The 21180-nt window shown below is 47.2% G+C and overlaps 2 protein-coding genes across 11 annotated transcripts in view; one reads left to right on the forward strand and one right to left on the reverse strand.

The window, feature by feature from the left end:
• Positions 1 to 1746: 1746 nt before the first annotated feature.
• dysc (whirlin protein dyschronic) overlaps positions 1747 to 21180 on the reverse strand; it is an 81660-nt gene continuing 62226 nt past the window's right edge. For 9 of the 10 annotated variants that reach the window (XM_025300428.1, XM_025300429.1, XM_025300427.1 and 6 more), the window contains 4 exons: positions 11494 to 11721; positions 5576 to 5881; positions 4584 to 4662; positions 1747 to 4232 (listed from right to left, as the gene is read on the reverse strand). In XM_025300428.1, the coding sequence (XP_025156213.1) occupies positions 4090 to 4232; positions 4584 to 4662; positions 5576 to 5881; positions 11494 to 11721 (756 nt within the window). In that variant the 3' untranslated portion in view covers positions 1747 to 4089. The remainder of the gene's footprint in view (positions 4233 to 4583; positions 4663 to 5575; positions 5882 to 11493; positions 11722 to 21180) is intronic. The other variant, XM_025300432.1, reaches the window with a different exon arrangement.
• LOC109504587 (uncharacterized) lies at positions 16824 to 20831 on the forward strand. The gene is made up of 2 exons (XM_019845007.2): positions 16824 to 17193; positions 20534 to 20831. Exon 2 carries the CDS (start codon positions 20543 to 20545, stop codon positions 20726 to 20728), a length of 186 nt encoding a protein of 61 aa, XP_019700566.1. The 5' UTR covers positions 16824 to 17193; positions 20534 to 20542; the 3' UTR covers positions 20729 to 20831.

A 21180-nucleotide genomic window follows, 5' to 3' on the forward strand; every position in this document is an offset into this window, starting at 1 on the left:
TAAATATGCTCCAGGAAATTCTTCTCTCAATTTGATGGTGGACTTTTTCTCTTCTTTCCTGTTCCCCCTTTCTTTATTCCGTGATTACGCCAACGTCAAGTCGTCGTTGTCGGTGATCGGTGTGATAAGCGCATACTTTTTGGCACATTTGCTGAAATCTTGAGCCATTAAACCCTTATGATACGATTGCTTCTCATCGACACGTCGACTTTTCGTCGGAAAAGTGTATTACCAAAAAAGACGAAATACTTTTGAGACAAGTGTGGAGCACTTCTCAAAAGCGCAATTGAAAAAGGTACCATTTTGTTTACTTCAAATAACTAGTTTAATTCAAATCTATATTTGAGGCTTTGTATAGAGATTAGAATTAAGACGACGAGGAGTTATAGAGTTGTAACAAATCATTTCTGCGCGAGTTCGAGTAGTAAAGCCGTAAGACGTGGAAAACCCCGTTTCTACAATTTTTGAAACAAAAGTCTGACGTTTTACGTATTTGTGTGCAATGTTCGCGTCGTATCACATCGTATCGTATGCGGTAAGGGCTTAATCGTCCGGAGATTATGGTTAAACACTTCCCGTCGCTCGCCCGTGGCTCGATTTGGCTCTCATACAACTGCACAATTGCTCGCACGCGTAATAATATATTCTACAGTTTTAACGACTTTTTTTTGAGTCGGGGAAATCACGGGCAATCGAGTCGCTTCTCAGCTCTTCCTCTTCGGCAAACGGTCATCCTATTAAAATACCCGCGGTGCACTTGTCATTACGCACTTCTTCTCACTTTGCTTTCCCGCTCTTTCTATTATATATCCCCATTATCTACACAACGCAGCTTCTCTATAGATTCTCAACACACTTGAGTAGTAATCGTGTCGTCGGAATCATGCATACTCGTATATATGCGAGATTAAGCTGATTTTTCGATCCGAGAAAAGAAGCACTCGTATATCAAAGAGGAGGAAACTCTCATGATGTCCGATTTCTTGTCCGTTGCTGCAATTGTCGACAATTGCCTATAATTGAGATTCGGTCTCATTTTCCGACGATGAATTACAGACACGGTCGAGTTGCCGCGTGAGAATCTACTCGAGAACGTTCGAAATCAAAGAATGATCTCGTTCACGCGTCGGGAGGAAAAAAATAGGAATTTCTTTCGATTAAGAGCAGCCAGAGATTATCTGACTCGAAAGACCCAGCTTTCCCGATCCTGCCGCAGAATCCCCCGCGATTCCCCGCGATTTCACTTGAACTCGAACTCGATCAGGCCCTTACTGTGTGTGTGTGTGTGTATGTGTGTTTTCGTGTATGCATCTCTAAGTATAATTTTCTCTTTGAAAATACCGCGTATGCTTTTATTTTATTTTCTTTTTATCTCCTTTAAATTATTCCCTTTCGGCGAGACGCACTTTTGACGCCAAGTAGGTACAATTTGCAATTCCGCTACGGTAATAGTTTCTCCCCTCTCTCTTCTTTTTTTTCGGTTTTTCTTTTTCTCTCTTACCATAATACTTATATGTACATGTATAAATATGTGTACGTCGTGTACGTGAGTAATATACTTCTTTTAAGCCTCAACAATCCGCATAACAAACGAGTCGACGCCATCTCGATCTCGGTCAAGATCGTCGTTAATTCCGCCTCGATGACGATCATCGACGCAATTCGGCCATTCGACAGTCGAAAAAATAATCATTAACCCTCCCGGGTCGCGCGCGATATCCGTGTCGCGCGCGCACGTGATCTTGATAATCGCCTGTATTTGTTCTCCCCGCTCAACTCTATTGAGCGCTCAATTGCACGTGAAATGTGTTCATTCCCTCGCTAACTCTCAATCTCCTCGATTTAACTCTTGACTCGCGATCACTAGAAGCAAAGTCAACGGAAACAACGGTAATACAATTTCTTCGAAGAATCGACGACTATCTTCGGTAAATGTTAAACTTCGCAAACAGATGGATCGTTAAATTCCTCTCGGACAGGAATGAAGTGAAGCCGAAGAGTACACGCAGCGGTGCGCTCGCGCGGATGATCGCGCGCCCGAGGAGTTCAATTATCTCTAACACACAACCGATAACGCAATAAACGAACAACGCGCGACGTCCTAGCGACGCCCGATTCAACGTCGATCAACTACATCAAAAACTGTTATTAATCTATACAGTAACATTTAACAGACTATTAAGCGATATTAGGCGCGATTTCGAGGACCAGCCGAAAGACACCTATTCACTCGAATTAACGAAAATCTTGATCAACGTGGCCGCAACCGAGAAGCGGAAAGGTGCGATTCCGAATTCGCCGAGAATTTGCGGGACGAAGCGAGTCCAAGTCGAAGTCACGTTTTCGAATCAAATCAATCTCAATTGGCGTGCTGTTACAAAATTGTTCTTGCGAATCTTCCCGAGGGGCAAATTATTTTCACAACCAGATTCCGAGAGGAAAGGGACCAGATCGAAAGAAAAGAGACAGAGAGGGAGAGAGATTCGCGCGCGAAATTCGCGTTTGTTTTTGATTTATCCTTTCTTTGGACTCGCACCCTTCCGCCTTTCAGTTGCGCATATCCTCAGCATCTCTCATAATTAATCGACGATTAATGCGATACCGACCGGAGCGGACGCGACTATTGACGACGATGACGTCGTCGTCGTCGTCGTCGTCGTCGTCGTCGTCGCCGCTGCCGCAGCCGCTGCCGCACGAATATACTCCTGTAAACTCCTGTGTGTGTCTGTGAATGTATGAGGTAATCTTCACGCAACACTGTGAGCATGTAGGTCCGCACTCTCGTTGCATTCGCCTGCGCGTTCCCGCACGGTCGCGCACGTGAGGGAGAGAGCGTCACCGAGAACGTACCCCCTCGAACTAAACCCCTTATCGATTAGCAGCTTTATATATTTAGTATACGTGAAACAGCTTGCGTTTGTTTGGCACATTGCACGATCTTTTCTCTTCGGTCTCGTTTTTGTCTCCTCGTCCTCGTCTTCGAAGCGGCCACCGGACGCTGCGTTTGCGACGACACGCCCATGAAAAATATATCGATCTTAGTCCTCTCTCCGAGATTTCCACGGAGAGAGAGAGGGGGGGGAGAAGGGGAGGAGGAGGGTGAAAGAAAAAAGGGAGAGGGGGAGGGGAGAGAGAGAGAGAGAGAGAGAGAGAGAGAGAGAACGCTCGCGCGTGTCCTCGATAGCATCGAACGGTAGCGTCTTCGTGATCGACGATGACGATGATGATGATCGCGCAATTAAACGGCGAACGAACAGCTTTTCAGCTCGCAGAGGCTTGCCGTGAGACCAGCGTGTGTTGCTCGTTGCCTTCGGGACCTTCGGAATTCAGCGGTCTTAGGCGCTCTCGGCGGAGTGGCTACTTGCTCTCTATCGAACTGTCTGTTAGAGAAGAGTTATGTACAGCGATGTATTTTATATACAGTTAAAGGAATTTTCTCTTTCGCGGTGGTCGTCTCGCGTGCGGCGTCGAGCGCGCGACGCGAACTTTTATTCTTCTCGTACGATCACGCCGGTCACGCGAGGAAAGAAAAGTGTCGGAGCGAAGTGCAACTTCGACTAAGAGTGGCGGTCGCGCCAGGAACTCGTGGCTTTTCCCCGTGAGTAAAATTCGCGGATTTCGATATTCTCGCGTATTTCTTTTCCCTTGTTTTTATCTTTGCGAAGCCTCGACGCGCGATCCTTCTGAAGGTCCCGATCAGAAGCCGAAGGTAACGCCGCACTCCGCGCCACCTCTTCGGCGTCTCGTCGTCCTCTTCGCTTCGTCCCTCTTCGTGTCTTCCGAGTGTTGTTTGTTTTGTTGTTGTTGTTGTTGTTTCATCAGCGAGTGAAGTGAAGTTCCCACCACCAGGGCCAGGTGAATTAGCAGCTGACCGACAGCTCGGCCATCCAGATCGAGAACTCGACGGGGGGGGCGGTTGATGTGATTCGAAACCTCCTCCGCGAGATTGAATCGTGAATTATTCGGGATAATTCTCGGTGTTATCAGTCTCGATCGGATTTAACGGCGGCGACGCTCCTGAATCGCCGCTGACCGAGCTTTGGTCAGGTTGGGCTACGGTGGTTCCGGCTCGGAGGTGGGAGATTCCTGCTACGCCTCCAGAAAAATGAGCGCCGTCGGCTTCGGCTCCAGGTTGCTCTTCTTCGCCTCCACTACCAGGAACTCGATTTCGTTCCGATCGCGCCGCGCGAACGACTCGGCGATCAATCGCGCGACCTCTTGATGATGAAGCCCTGAAAACGACGCGAAAAATTAATCCTCTCGAATCACGAAATCACATTTGCACATGCAAGATATTCTGATTATTAATATCTAGGAGATGAATTTTTCATTAATTCCAGAATTTTTGCGAGAATTATTTAGAGTTTTATTTGGAAATCTTAGAATCTTTATGATGAACTCGAAGGTTTGTAACCGCTGATGCCAAAAGTGACTTTTTTAATTCTGAAATCTTTGGAATCTTTTTTTGTATAAAATTACGAGAGAAATAACGAACGGCAAAATCTAGCGAGAAAATACCCTTCACTGAGAATAATATTGTGCGTTAAAGATCTATTGTTCTTTTAACCTTGCTCGCGTATTACCTTCAACTTTCTGACCGTCGACCTCGAGGATGAGCTGACCGACTTCGAGGCCGCCAGCCTCGTAAGCTGCACCATTATCCTGCAATGAATTACCGCACGCGTTAGTCACGTTTATGGCATAATATTGTTTATGCCGCGTCGTAAATGGCAGCGGCCGGTAAATTCACTCGACGCATTATATTAATCGTGCATTTCGATGAGGCCGAACTTCATCTAAACGAGAGACAGTCAAGTGCCTGTCGTAACGCGAAGCGTATCGTCATATAAAAGACACTTGGACGTAATATATCTCGTTAAAAAGATGCCTCGTCAGAGGCACTGACGAGACAGGCTCTGACGAGAAAGACAGACGGAGAGAGAGAGAGAGAGAGAGAGAGAGAGAGAGAGAGAGAGAGAGAGAGAGAGAGAGAAATATGTAAATTTCTGTATTATTGTGTTACATAACCACATTATTGCGTAACAATTTTTACATAATATTTATTACATAAAATGCCTCCCAAAGCTGTCGTTCGATATCAGAAGCGCGCTATCCGCGCGAAACTCGCCACTTTCCCTAACTCCATAGATTAAGTTAATTAAACGTCGCCCCCAAATCCCGTCGTTTGCTTGCCATCCCGCTTCGATGACGCGAATAATAGCATAACGGCATCGTAAACTTCATTCTTAGCCTCGCTTTTCCCTTTGACCCAAGCAGTCTGCTGACGTAAACTCCAACTTCGCAGCAGCGATCCAATAGCCCCTTTAATCTCAGCCCCTAATCTCGCTCTCAGCCAACATTTTCCAAACTCATTTCGACCACCCCCTGACTCGCTTCGAAATCTCTCGGCATCGACTTCGAGCCCCTTTTCTAATCCGCGGCTCTTCGTCGCGTCGCTTCGACTTCTCTCTCTCCCTCTCTCTCCCTCCCTCTCTCTCTTTCTCTCTCTCTCTCTCTCTCTCTGATCCCCCCCCACACCCCCCTCTGTTAGCGATTAGCATGAAGCAATACCCACGTGTATGTTGATGATCCGGGGCAGTGGATGCTTAGTGTTGGCGCCGCCCTCGATGGCGATGCCCAGAATCGACTTGGTCTTCCTCACGGTGATGCGCAGGTTGCCCTGATGATCGGGCACCACCAGGGCGCCGTCCTCCTCGCGTCTCTCCGACATCTCGCTGCGTGTCAGCCTCTGCACGCTGTGATGCCGGCGCGGCGGGCCCCCCGCGGTCCCGCTTCCGGCGGATCCGCCGCCGGAGCCGCTCTCCTCCAGCAGCTGCGCCTCCTGCATGTCGAAGCTCCGCGAGAGTTTGTGCGCGAGCTCCTGGAACGGGCACAGCTTGCATTCAAACGACGGTAGTCGTGCGTCAGCCTTCTAAACCCGGCCGTCTCGTCGGATTCGCGATGGCAACCGGCAACTGCTTTTAATTGCTCCTCGATTATGTTTGATTTTTATTCCGAACATCGAATCGCGTTCTCCGCTGAGCCGCATATGGCGGCGTGAAATGTTAAATGATCAACGTTATTCGGAGAATGTATAAGCAGTCTCAGTTACAGAACATTCTTGATTACGAATTGTCTCTAATTTACAAATTTCAATTTTGGACTTTCAAATACCATTTCTTTAATTTCGAATTAAAACTTGATCTCGATGTTGTTGATTTTATCACTTGCGATCGCTTTTCCCCAAAATAACACTTGCCGATTTTCAATAATTTTTCAAATTAATTTGGATTCGCAATTACTATTTGAGAAAATGAGCACCAATGATTTCCGTTCGATTAAACACAGTTGCAGTCGCGTATCCGAAACGTCATCTCAATGCATACGCACATACACACATACACACACACGCGCACACACACACACACACACATACACACACACGCACGCACGCACGCACGCACGCACGATGACAGCACATTAGAGCTAAAAAGGCTTATGCTAGCGTATTCGCGTGCACGCTGCAATGGAAGAGCGTTCTGATATTCCACGAGACATCCGGTGTTAAAGTATGAAGGTTGTAAACACAGTCGTATTAATTCTCGTACTCTCTTTGCAACTTTAAAGTGCATTTCTTCGCGAAACAGATGTAAAATGCAAAAGTGCTGATCGGAAGCTGTGTGTGTGTGAGAGAGAGGGAGAGAGAGAGAGAAAAGAATATTTAAAAATGGACGCGTTCAAAGTGCATTCCAACCATTCCCTCGATACTTTCTCATCTCGCATGCCTTATCTAGCGTGCTGGAAGTGAAACGGGAGATAATAGTGAGAAAGAAAGAAGTCGAAAGAGAGATATCTTAATAGTGAGATTTCTGTCTCTCTCCGTCGCGCAATTTCAGTAGCAAACATTCTCACTCGGGACAAGGCAAGAAAAATGTTCGTTTAAATGGTGACGGTAAAATCGAGTTACAGGCCACGAAGGTGCAAGAGGATATTTTCAGACTGTGAAACACTCCTCGCTTTTATCACTTTGATGTTATACTGGATAAATCTCGATAATAGAGAAGAACCGGAAGGCGTTTTTAATAAACGGTGTGACAGCACCGGTTCGTTTCTCTCGAATACGTTTTTTCCCCGTCTCTCTCGTGTTCGATTTCGAATCCATTGTTTCATTCCGCTTTTCCTTGCGTGCATATCACATCACCTATGTGCATGTATGTGAATTATATGTGCCGACGCGCTAACACATAACGTACACACATACATACGGAATACGGTTGTACGTATTGATATATGTATAATATATATAGATCACAAGAATATATATATATGTATGTATCGAAAAATTGATTCATGCTTGCTGATAAGGCTGTGATAGCAATTGGGTGTTGGTAGTGCTCGGAGATACATAGTGGTGGTGTAGTGGTGGTGGTGGTGGTGGTGGTGGTGGTGGTGGCGGCGGCGATGGTAGTGGTACTAGTTGTAGTGTTTATCGCGTTATTATCATAATGGTTAATTATTTCCGTTATTTTTGCCATGTCGGGCACGATTTCGGTACGACCGTCAAGTGCACAGAGCAAAAACGACACAACGATAGCAGAACTATTTCCATCCACGACACTATCGCAGTAACGACGATACCGAGCTAATATGGTACTGACTCACTAGACGACTAATTCTGCAACACTAATGCACGCTACTCGAAACAGTTGTCGGGCCTTTTCTATCGCGTCATCGCGTCCGGTCTAAAAATTGTCCTATTAATAACAGATGGAAGGTTTGCGTGGTAAGAGAAATGATTGTACATTTCTCACAACTGAAAAATCGAAAATGTAATACAAAAATTAGACAGTATACTTTACACTTGATGTGTGTGTGTGTGTGTGTATGCGCGCGCGCTACATATTGTATGATATATATTATAATGTGTAATAAGAGAAGAATATTTTTAAGCCGTGCTAGTGAATGCAATAGAAAAGACTCCAGCTATCTCTCTTGAACTCTATTCTTGAATTCTTTTGTACTACCACTTGTATGACACTCACGCAACTGGGACGACAATAATCGATTCATCTCATCTCACGAATGATCACGTTACGTACTTGGTCGCTATTGTACGTGTGTGTGTGTGTGTGTGTGTGTGTGTAAAATGGGACATTCTTCTCTCAGTTCTACACAGTACATGTGTAATTTTCGATAAATTCCATAAATATATAGGAGTATATCACTAACGTAACGGATCAGAGAGGCATTAATTGGTACTCTACAATGATACTTTATTAAATTGTAATCAAGGTGATCAGAGTCAATTACACATCGCGCCTACATCGAATCAAATTTGGATTAACAACAGCTCCAATGACGTAATTCGTAATAACTTTTACGTACATTTCACATACATCAGAGGGATTACTTTTTCGCGATTTTTAACGAGTCCGAACTTGTTGAATTTACGGGCGAAAAAGGCGCGAAGATCGTGTATTAATTGGTTCTCGACTCGTTTCCTCGGGAGAAACATAAATCGAGAATGGTGAAAGTGTGCCCAGGCGGTGTGCCGCGTGATACCGTCAACACACGCATGCACGCACGCACGCACGCACGCACATTGTCAGCACAATGAGCCTTGCTCTCTTCCCACGTGATAATCTGGTCGATTTTTCTGTCTGGCTGGAAATTTCTCTTTCTACCTGAGGCATACACCCATCACGATGTTCGAGCAAGAAAAACTTGCGCGAGAAAAGTTCACGTCGTGAGCCTCTGTATTGACGTATCGACATCCACACGGGGGATTCGTTGAGATGATAATTAATTTTTCACAAAATATCGTCTCACAGAACGCGCTCTCTTGTACAATTTAAATAATCGAGTTGCTGAAGCTTGTGCCTTTCGTTCGCACGAAAATGTATAAATACATTCTGCAGTGTGGAGCCGTGCCCGTTTATGGTGACGAATAAACGCCGCTGGTAGCTTCAGCATCGCGCGCTCGGTTAATTGTCTTGATAATTGATATATATCGGTGACGCGTTGTATATAATTATCTCGCACGAGACGCGACACGAAAATTCTTCTCTGTTTTCAATGTGAGTACAGTGATGGTGCATGCCAAGACATCTATGTGAATATACAGCGCATATACATCCCCGTGCCCGTATGTATGTACATCTATGTACAGAGTGTCTCGTTCGGAATCGACTTTGATTGACAGATTCGGGGACGAATTTGGACTTTCTTCCTTTCTTTCTTTTCTCGCACTGGGGGAATTCCGCACATGGACTTTCTACTTCGATCCGGTCTAATGGTCGTCAAAAGGATCAACACTTGAGCACGGAGGAAAGTACTTGCCGAGGAAAGTTAGGCTCAAACTTAAACGACAAACAAAATTGCATCGTCCGTTCATTCTCGTGTCGACTACGACACGAGTAGTCGTCAATTTGCATTCTAATCTCTTGTCTCAGCTGCTACTTAACGTTTAACGCTCTCCTCGCTCTTTAGTCTTCCCACGGACAGACTTTTCTCGGGATTCTCGCGGCAGGGGAAATGACTCCAGATTCGTCCAAACCTGCGAATTTTTTGAAATTTCGACGCGACGAAGACGAAAGAGAGAGAGAGAGAAAGAGAGAGAGAGAGAGAGAGAGAGAGAGAGAGAGAGAGAAGGTGGGTGGGTGGGGGAGGGTAGAGAAAGAGAAAAAAAGAGAAAGATAGAGAAAAAAGACAAAGAAGACGCTCTGTATATAGATGTAATCGTGGTGATTGTGCTAATACGTAAAGACAAATCGTAAAAAAGTAGCATGTGCAAGACATCTAAGATAAAAAACACGTAACACACCTAACGCTATGTCGACTAATCTCGCTAGCTCTAGGAGCACAAGGATAACTTGATCGTAGTAGTGTGAGAGAAATCTAATTAGGAAGAACTCATGCCGAAGGGGGCAAAAGCTTCCGGCGGCTCGGATCGCGTCAATTTCCGCGCGTCGCGTTTACCTGCTTATTTACCTCGCCATTTTACCTCGCCAGCCAGCCGGCGGCGGCTCGTGTATGCCGCTCTCGCGAATTAGCGCTTTTCGCGATTCCGATTACACGATCCGTTTGTCGCGCGCGATCGAGACGCCGAGTTAATCTCGGTTCTCGGTCGTCGCTCGGTCGCTTCTCTGTCCCGTCGGATTTTTGAGCGGTTTTTGCTTTTCACTGCTCTCTTCGATCGATTGGCCGCGATTTCTTCTTTCTTCCGGCGGTAGATTGCGTAAACGCGACCCGGATAAACTCATATTTGAATGCGCCCGATGCAACCGCGACCTCGCCGGAAGTTTACGATGTCTCTCTGTTCCAGTATAATGCGATTTTTATTGCGGAACTTTATTGCCGCACTGCCGTTCGTCCTGTGTTATTTTCTGTCTCGCCTTGCCAATTATGTCTCGCTATAACTTGCAATTCGATTATACAGCGCGACTATCCGCGCAGAAAAGAAAGCTGGGAAGCTTCTGCCGAGGCTAGTAATTCGCTAATTTGGACAGTAGTAAAATGTGTCTCTCATGTGCCGCTTGAGTAAACGAAGAGAGAAGTGAAGAACGGTGGGAGAAATTTCAGCGATTACACGCTGCGCGAAACATGTGTAGCACAGAAATGGTCGGGTCAATTTGTGAGGCCAATCTTACGACGGAAGGCTGAATTTCGGGTGAATTTACAATGCTAATTATCGCTTTCCCCGTCTCCGTTATGATGTCATATCGAGCGGCCACTTAGCAACGGCGATGGACTCGCGATTGCGATTTCGCTTTGCATTATAATTTTTCCGCCGAGATGTTATCGCGACTTCCGGCGAGGTCCGGACAGAACGTTTTCTACGTTTCCTCGCCCCGACACGAAAATCGCCGCTCGTTGCGCTGATTGCACCCACTCCCCCCTTCTCATCGAGGCATGATGGTAGATTGGCCGAATCGATGCCGCGTGCACGTCGTCCTCACACTCCCACGAGAGAGCGTCCGCGAGTCCGAAGGAGTTGGATTGCGTAAACTAATTTCAATGAGTATTTAAATTCAAATTAACAGCGAGAACCAGCCAGTCTCCAAACGTATAAAAATGAAAGCAGATTTCAAATCGGAGAGAGAGAGAGAGAGAGAGAGAGAGAGAGAGAGAGAGAGAGAGAGAGACCGAATAATACTGACTGGAAGAAAAATCGGGAGATCATAGTACACATAACATCCGAGATTTTCGTCCTTGGGATCGCCTAAATTTCTCAATCTTAATCCACCTTCTTCCTCCTTCGCGGATGCCCTCGTCCTCCTCCCTCCCGTGAATCGGGTGCGATGTGTCGAGTGACGCAGAATGAGCAAAAAATCGAGTGAAAAAAAACGTGGAAAAGATATAAAACCGTGCGTGTCCGGCAAAGAAATATAGAAAGGAAGAGAGAGAGAGAGAGAGAGAGAGAGAGAGAGAAAGAGGAAGATATAGAGAGAAAGAAAGAGAGTTAACTGCTGTTCGCTGGATGGGAAAACTTACGAGGGGCCTGGCGCCCCAGTACCAGGATTTGACGCGTTGCGTGAGCCCACCGAGTAGGTGGGACCTCCAACCACCGAAACCTCCACCACCTCCACTCTCCGAGCTCCTCTCCTCCCTGCCTTCGTCCTCATCCTCCTCCAAATCGCGATCCCTCTCGCCTGCGCCGCCGCCCCGTCTCCCGTTACCGATCATCTCGGCGTCGCTACCCTCACAACCCCCGTCGCTCTCCTGCGTCGCGGAATCGCGTAGCGCACAACACAACCGGAAATGCCTCATGTTAGCGCGCCAAGTCCAGCCAGCGGCCCTTACGCTGCTAATTACGTCGGCGCGAAGACCGCGCGCGCGCGCGAGGACTCCACCGGAAGTCGCGCGAGCGTGATGAAAGCGAACGACGTAGGTGTGAAACAACACATCGAGCCGCGACACGCGAGGGTGCGCGCGTGTGCACGAGGGGGGTAGGTGTGAGAGAGAAATGTAGAAGGGTTCTCGAAGGGGTTATGTCGTGTCCTCATTCAACAGGAGAATCTCTTCTCCGCTGCTTCGCTGTTCGTTAGGATACGATGATAATCAAATTGCTGTAAACCTTCGTGCGAATCTCGGAATTGTCAATCAGCTATGTAATTAATAATCCGCCCCTCTTACTCTTAATCAGCCGGTTTCCTTCGTTTCGCAGAAGATAAGATGTCAGACCTCTCGCTGGTTCAGAACTAAGTTCCGAACTAAGTTCGGTGAAGTCGCATTGGTGCTCTTCCGGGTGCCCCGCTTCCGGGGTCCGCCTTTCTCCCGAAATTCACACACGCGGATCTGCGCCTCCGTACTGCGCTTCGTCAACTCGATTTCGAGTTCTCCTGGCGTTTCCAGTCTCCGACGTCGCGCCTAATGCACGCTCGGCCGGAGACACGGCCGGAGAAGGCGCCTTGCTTCTCGCGCCTTTGTTTCTCGTGCGCTCTCTCTCTCTCTCTCTCTCTCTCTCTCTCTCTCTCTCTCTCTCTCTCTCTCTCTCTCTCTCGGGTTCACTCGCTTTAGCCTCAACCGTGCCGACTTTTCCGCTAATTCCTCGCTTTCAGACCGAGCTTCGTCGTCGAGCCCCCTTCTTCTCTCCCCTCGTTTTCCCCGGGCAGCCACGGTAATCCGTTATTTTGTCTGTTCAAATTCCGCCGTATTTGCATACTTTATACCGGCGTTCGCCGTGCAAGACGGTGTTTCCGGTGGGCCGGTTAAGGGGACTGGAGGGTTAGATTGCTGAAAAATCGTGCTTGTTTTCGATAATATTTTATGACGAACTGAATAAATGTGCAAGAATGAATATTTTAGGTATAGTTATACAACATATGGAGAGTAGAAAAATTTTGTTTATTAATATACGATATATATATATATAGCTGAAATATACTCTCCTTTTTCTTTTCAAGTTATCGTTTTTGCAGTAATATCTCGGCTCTCGGTGATCCGAGCGAATTTTTGCTAGAAATCTTGAGGAGGCTTATCATTATCCGATGACCACTAGAAAAAAAAATCGAACGAAATTAACAAAGTGGCAGCTATTATTAGGAAAAAATTCAAATTTTTCAGTTCTTTTACGATAAAAAAATTAATATCTCGAAATGAAATATTCTGACGGAATATTGTCCATGGTTCACCTGAGAACCACATGAACAAATATTATTGCTTTAAAATTTCAAATCGATACGAAGCTCAGTTTCGGAGAAATCACTGTAAAAAGTTGAACAATAAAATTTCGAGAAAAACGCATTTAAAATTTAAGTGGACGTATATTTATATGAGTATGATTGTTTAAAAACAAAATTTTTCTACTCTTCGTATGTTATATAAATATATGCAAAATTTCTGCACATTCTTGCACATTTATTCAGTTTGTCACAAAGTCATTATCAAAAACAAGCACGATTTTTCAGTAATCTGACCTTCCACAGCCTCCTTAACACAGCCGGCGATCGGCGGCCGTCGAAGCTGACTTTGCCCGGCGCGATTGGCTCCCCCGCGAGGATTTCGATCTCGCCAGAAGCGGGATACCTGGGAAGCGCGTTATAAATAATAACTGGATTTAATAACTCGATCCCCCCTCCCCAGTCTCTCCTCGCGAGCGATCGTGGGCCTACATAATCGTCACGCGCGTGTTTACGATCATTTTGCGCGGGGACGCGTGACGGAGCGCAGGTGGACCTGATTGTTGCCGTCTTAACTGGAGCACGTCCTCTCAGCTATGAAAGACCGCGCGCGGGGAACCGCGCAGGTTCCAGGCTACAAAGAGCGTCTTGGTCATGGCAGGCTGTGTGATGCTCGTGAGAGAGCGCATTTAACGATTACACCACGGCGAGAGAAGAACTGAAAGGGAGAAGACGAGAGAGAGAGAGAGAGAGAGAGAGATCTTTTTGTTCTGCATTGTTGAAAAGTAGCGATTGCGGACTTGCTTTCCCTGAAAAATTCTTCCCTGAGTCCGTTCCGAGGAACGCGCGATTGCGAGCAGCGCACGACGCGACGCTCGAGCGCTGCGATAGGTAATGAGATACAGAAAATGAAGAGAAGAAACAATGGTGTCGCAGAGTTTGAACAGAAAATAATAACAAACGTGACTCAGCTGAGGATTCGGGAACGAGTCCCGCGATCGTCGTTGAATTCAAAGTGGCTCAGCTCCGATATACTACGTATATACGTCGCCGGCATTGCTCTAAATTCAAATCGCGTCTCCGTGGTCACCCAGTAACCTTAGTCTCGGCGCGCGCGACGGCAGGAAATAATAATAATCGCCGCTTATTAATGGGCCTGCCGCGAGCCGTGGTGTGTGCCGCTGGAGAAAGTTTCGGGACGGCGTGCCGTTATACACGCGGGACGAGGATCACGTAGAACAAACGGAGGTCCCAAGGCGGCGAATCGCCGAACGGGGACCGCCGAGAAGGAAGACGACCGGTGTTTTACGATTTCACGATGTGGGTCAACTGTCGCGGTGCGTTCGTCGATTCCACGGTGAAGCAGCCGCGACGAAGTTTCTCGTTCCTGGAACGGGTAATCGAGCAACCAACCGGTCGTTCCTGTTCTCCACTCGTCCGGGAGTGATAGGAAATGAAACGACGGTTCTCTCTTGGTCATCCGGCGATGATGATGACACCTGTCGAACGAACGTGTCTGCGGTTTCGTGCGCGACGACGCGGCAACGCTGCCGCGCGATAAACAGCCCAATTGAAATCGACTCGGCGGGAATAAGTCTTGGGAGAGAGTCGCTTGTCAATTTCCGCGAATTTGACGGACTAATGATGAGGGACGTTCCTCAGGAACTGAGGGCGATCGGTGACATGTGCTCGAGTGAAGAGTTAAAGATTCCCTTCCGGAGACAGGAGGAAGTCCAACTCTGGGATTTTAAGCTTTCAGAATAGAATTCATATCTTGCATGTTTGTTCTTTTCGGAGGGCTAAACTTTTCGAGAAATTAAAGACTCCGTCCGTCTTTGCGATTTTTTTCCTACTAGAATTTTTCATACTTGAGGGCTGGATGAGACATCGAATGTTAGGACAAACGTTTCCCACCGAGAAGCGATGAGAAGTCTGAACTTTTTATGTGAATATTTGCCTTTTTAGAGACGCGCAATGTTCTCAGAGTGTTAGCGAGTGTTATCAGGGAGGCGCTAAAAATATACGCGAACGATAAGCTAAAGGCAGCAATAAGTCGGTAATCCTCGTGTAGCCGAGATACCCGTTTTTGAAGAACCGCGTATCCTACCGCCGTAGCCAACTCGTCGTCCGTAGATCGCTGACCAACGAGCCCATGGATCACGTCCATTTCCGCGCGTAGGTGTCACTCACAAACTGGTTGAAAGAGTGACGCAATACGTGGAAGTTCGACGAACTCGTAACGCTCATATTATATTCTCGTACACATGTAATAATCATTTTTCGATACATTACGCTCGTCCCTGTCGTCACTCAACGCGGCCGAATTAATTAAAAAAGATATATCATCCTCAAGTGTGTTTGCGTGATAAACAGAGTTCTTTCTCACATGCGACTTCTCACAAATCAATTTCAAGACTGAGATAACGAAACATTACTACTTCAGCTTCGTATCCACATTATGAATCCCACATATCGCTACATCCCATTTAAGTCACTCTCGTTTTCACACACACACATACACACACACACACACACACACACACACACACACACACAGTCGGCGAATAATCTTCTTACACCAGCTTGATTCTCTCGGCAGTACATAACTATGTAATACAGCCGGGAAATTAGAATGCCTCCCCGATTGTTTGTATTTACTGTTGTTGTGTCGGTGCACGTCCGGTGCAAGCAAAAAAGATATCGTGCAATCGAAGGTGTCACGCGATCCATCTCGCCTCGTTATATCATCGGCCGCGTGCATGTCGGCGAACGTACACAACACATACGTATCACATCGATGAACCCGCGCTTTTCTTATCACCGGGATCTTCGGCCTCCTCTCTCTCTCTCTCTCTCTCTCTCTCTCTCTCTCTCTCTCTCTCTCTCTCGCGCGCACACAATAAATTCCCCTCGTCTTTTTTTCCTCTTCCTCCCTTTCCTTTTTGCGAATCGCATAATTGCAACGCGACCGATACGATCTAGGTCCGTGTCATTTCGCTACGCCCCTGTTATCAGACTCTCGATAGCCCGAGAGCGCCGAAGAGAGGATACACCTAGGACTGTATGTGCGTGTAACCTGCATTCGATGCTGCAGCTCCTGGCTGCCGACCTGGCAACGTTGTAGCAGCCGGTCTTAGGAACGTAGCCAGGATTCTCTCGGGCCCTAAAAAGCGCACTTTGCCGCACGATTTTTCCGCGAAACATCACACGCTCGTCCTTGGCGATCGCTGCGCTCTTCTGTCATAATATGCCTCGCGGGAGTAATCTAGGTGCGCGAAATGAAACTTCATGTCTGAAGTACGGAGAGACCGTACGGTGAGTAAGACGAGAATAGAGTGCAGGGGGAAACGTTGCCCCGAAAGAGAAGTCGTGAGGAAATGACAAAGGAAATATCAGAAACGACAAGATGTCGTAACGCTTCGGTAGAGCCGAACGCGCGTCAGCTTTTTCCCTTTTTTGCGGGCCCAAGAGCCCGTACGAGAGTTTCTCGCTTCTGCTCTCCATCGCTTACGTTCCTGACCTTCTCTCACCTGTTCCCTGTTCTACCCCTCCGCTCTCACCTCCGTCTTAATCCTCCTTCTCTCGCTCGCTCGCACACGCTCGCGATCCTCCTCGCTCTTTCGTCTCCTACCTGCGCTTGTTATTCCTCCCATTCTCTCCCTCTCCCTCCCTCGTTGGCTCTCTCTCTCTTTCTTTCTCTCTCTCTCTCTCTCTCCTCCTCCTCCCGCTCTGTCTCCTTCCGCGCTCTTTCTCTCCCTCCTCTCGGGAGACCCCTGACTCACTCTCTCGATCAGGTAAACGTAAACCTGAGAGTTGGCCGCCACTTCATGCCCGATTCCTGAATCAGTCGCGCAGGCACCAGCGAAACGAGCGCTCTCTCCTCGCCATCGTTCTCATCAGTCGTCTCGATCGCGGTTTCGCCTTCGCGCGTTCGTCGCATCTCGTCGCTCTCTTTCTGCCAGTCTCACGAGACCGAGTCCAGAGGAGCTACCGCGAACCCTTGCGGATCGCGATCGTCGGGTCCCGACCGAGTCAGGTCCGAGTTCTCGCACCCTCAGGCAGTCATCAGCAGGTATTTATCAACCTCGAGAATCTCGGGGAAATTGTCCAAAGTTGTTCTAGAGGGCCATTCTTGCGGCTCGATATTTCACCAGCCGAGAGACATCCCGACCCAAGCACCTATTTTCCGCTGTCGCGATTGTTTTCGCGATCTGACGTTCTAAGCGGCGATTACCTGTCTGTCTGTCTGTCTGTCTGTCTGTCTGTCTGTACTACCGCGGGCCACAATTCCGTTCTGCAAACACTCGTATCTTCCGCGACGCGCTCGCGAGCTCTCTCGTCGGTCGTGCGTTCTGCACGCGCGCGATGCGAAATATTCCGCGTACTCTGAGAAACGTGATATAAATGGGTTAAACACGTCAATTGACATTTCGCTGCACTCGCGCATCCGATGGAAATCGCGCTTCCCTCTTGGTTTTTGTCGAGCTGGGTTCTGTCGATTCGGCTCCTCCGAATCACAGGCGCCTCGCTCGCGCGAACGTTGCCCCTCGCGGCGACGTTTTTTTTCGAGGGAGAAACGTGGCCCGCTTGCGGTAATACGCTCGTCGCCGCGTTTCAGCGATGCATTATGCGAAAAGTGGGCCGGGCACGGTGATAATTGAAGGAAGACAAGAGCCGGGTAAATCCAGTTTCTTTTTCCGACAAATCGCTTGACAATGCTCGACAAACAGTGTGACTATCGTTGCGCGATAACGCATGTGTAGATAACTCCGCGGGATAAGAACAGGGGAAAATTGAATTTTCCATCGCGAGAATTCGAAATCTCCCTCGCGATATCGGTAAATCTGACAGATATCTATTCAGTATCATGTAATATCACCGTTGTTTCTTGTTAGAAAAGTCGGATATTTCTTGTAAAGGAACTTATTGTTGCGTTGTATTTGAATCGAGTCCTGTCCTGTTTATAATTAATTTGTTAATACTGTTGATAGTGAATCCTGTTAAAAATTCCTGTGTTTCGAGAAATTTTATTTTTTCCATCATTAATTGTTTGACGTACTTCCGACGCGACATCTTGGGGCGCGCATAAATGCGAAGTTTTTTTCTCGACGCTTTCCTCGCTACTGTAATATTAAGTAACCAAGAAAGTTGCCGTGTGCCGTTTTAATCAACGGAGATAAATTTCTGTAACATTTAATTTTCACAATTGTCGTACACATTGGGCTAGGCTCTCTCTGTTTAATAAGCTTTCGTTTAAGCGCACATAACCACCCTTTTAGCTGATAATGCACGCACGTGCGGTCAGACAATGACAAAATGTAGAAAAACGGCGCCAACTTTCTCGGTTATCGAATATTTGAAAAATTGGACTTGCCCGCAGTCCTCGCGAGGGATTGCCATTCCCCGTCGGAAATTTCACGCGCTATCGGAAACCTTCCGCTCGCGCCGCTCGCGTATCGTGTAATTACGCCGCTTCGATTAGGAAACTGCTCTGCGCCCGATGAAATCTAGCCGCGGCGAGATCATTAAGCGGCACAGAAGCGGGATGATAATAATCCCGCCCGCGAAGCTGCATGCGGCTGCACATGCAGGTGCACGTGCATACAAGCGGCGGGTCGGCGCGGTGACCGCGATAATAGAGTCGCCGTAAAACTCGTCAGACCTTGTCTAACGTCTGTCTTTGCCCGCGCGCGGGGAGAATGTTCGAGTCGCGATCTTGGAATAGGAACGTCGCAATCCGCCGCAATCGCGCGGGATGTACGGATCCTTCGAGTCTACTCGAATTATTGGGTTGGCAACTAAGTGATTGCGGATTTTGTCGACAGATGGATTTTACACTTTCTTTTGTTTCGTTAACGTGTTCAAAGTACCTAACCTATATTTTTTTCTTATTGTTTCTGGACTTTTACCTTTCATTTAGTACAAAAATTATATCGATTAGTTGTTTAGTTTTGTTTTTATCCCAATTTAAAAATGGAAGAGCAAGACGTGCACTTCAGACATATTTTATTGTATTATTTCCGAATAGGCAAGAACGCATCGCAAGCACACAAGTGGTTATGTGCCGTATATGGGAATGAAGCCTTGAAAGAAAGGCAGTGTCAAAATTGGTTTGCCAGATTTCGTTCTGGTGATTTTTCATTGAAAAATGCTCAACGATCTGGCCGTCCAGTTGAAGTCGATGAGACCCATATCAAGGCCATTATCGATTCAGATCGTCATAGCACAACACGTGATACTGCAGAGAAGCTCAATGTATCGCATGCATGCATTGAAAAAAATTTAAAAAAGCAAATTTTGAATCTTGAATTTTCATTCTTATTTAAAATCCGCAATCACTTAGTTGCCAACCCAATATTTCATGCGAGGGGCAGAGCCGCTAAAGTGAGTCCAATCCTTGTTCGAAGAAGGAGGTGAGGCGTGTGTACATTTCCGTTGTCGATAATTCCTTGTCGTAAAACGACACGACGTTTGATTGGGTCCCATTACATTTTTATAAATGATGCGTTACGAAATCTGCTGCTTTTTCTACGATCTTGAATTTCGCGACTCGCGAGGCGATTCGTGTGTTTATAGTTTGTTTAGTGTGGAGAGATTTCGGGGTTCTCGGGAATGATTGTAGCTTCTCTACGCGTCGCCGATTGGCGGAGATTACGGTGCTCGGAATTTGCCGAGAAGATCAGCATATTTGACAGGTACTGAATACGTGCTTCGAAAATCGCTTACTCAGACTTTATCTTCGGTCTCTCTTGCTGCAGGAGACCGTCGTGTTTTTCTCACCCTCGGTTCGTTCTTGGCGCGACCGGGCGTAAACAACATCGTAAAATCTCAGTAGATCGAGTTATTCTCTTCACTTCAAGGCCCGCGCGCGCCTTTTCAATCTCCATAGATACTCTCGACATCATGAGATCTTCGATCTCGGACATCTATATGCGCCATTGTTCGCAGGACTATCCTCCGCGAGATCATAGATAGATAGAGATTGAAACAGATTCGCGAAGAAGATGATCGACACGAGGAAGATACGCTTCTACCGTTTTACCTCCTTCATTCGGTTATCCTTTCATAGTCATAGTCGAATAAATAATCGACCCTCCGACGTCTCGAAACCTTCAGTTTGCGAGGTTTATTGGCCGTGTAATATTCGAGGAGAGACTTCGAAAGCTGCGTCCCTTAAAATTCTCAGGTGTTGGAATCCATGAAAATTCTGAAATCCACCAATTAGAAAAGTAGACTCTAATTTCAAACTCCACATCCTAGACCCTCTCTCTTTTCTCTTTCTCTCTCGTTCGGTCGCTCTCTAACTCCTCGGCTCGACCTTAACGAACCCGAAGCCTCTCTCGGCTAATAACCGACTTGCTAATGACGCTAATGGTCATTATGAACGCTCTGCGTCGCTGCTTTCTGCCCAGAGGAAAACGATGGAGTCCTGGCTGAGCGACGTCCAGCGTGTGCGAATCCCGCGACCCAAGTTCGGCAGCGGCAATTCCGTGCGACGGTCGAACTCGTCGGTGCAGCACGTACGCTCGGAGATGCACTCGCGGCAGGGTCAGGACGTGGCCAAGGCCACCGAGGAACTTCGTCAGGCTCTCCAGGACAAGCTCTGACCGACCGGCCGCTCTAGGGGACGAGAGCGCGGGAACACACTTCACGTACCTTGTTCGCCATCTTTGTACCTGCCACCACGAAAACTTGCTCGACGACGACGACGACGACGACGACGACGACGCTGCGAAGACAAACTCGGATCATCGTTGAACTTTCTATTGTCACGAGGAACGTTGCTTGAAGACGTCTAGTCTCTCGTAAGGATCTTTCGTCGCGAATCTGAAGAGTTTCTCTTTTAACAGTGATCTCCTTTGGGACTCTCTCGGGTCTTGAAATTATAAATCTTGACGCGACACTGTAGAGACGGGGTCTTTTCTTTTTTATTTTTTTTTTTTTCTTTGTTTTTTTTTTTAATTAAAGCTCACCTCCAGCAAGAGTTTAAAGAGTCAAATTTTACTGCACTATAGGATTGAATTTGGAAGTAGAGTCCAACTCTTGACTTTGTTCCTTG

This window comes from Harpegnathos saltator, unplaced genomic scaffold, assembly GCF_003227715.2.
Source record: "Harpegnathos saltator strain DR-91 unplaced genomic scaffold, Hsal_v8.6 scaffold364, whole genome shotgun sequence".
Lineage (NCBI taxonomy): Eukaryota > Metazoa > Arthropoda > Insecta > Hymenoptera > Formicidae > Harpegnathos > Harpegnathos saltator.

Bases quoted from the DNA above. Each gene is read 5' to 3' on its own strand.
- LOC109504587 (XM_019845007.2), top strand. From the start codon at position 20,543: ATGGAGTCCTGGCTGAGCGACGTCCAGCGTGTGCGAATCCCGCGACCC.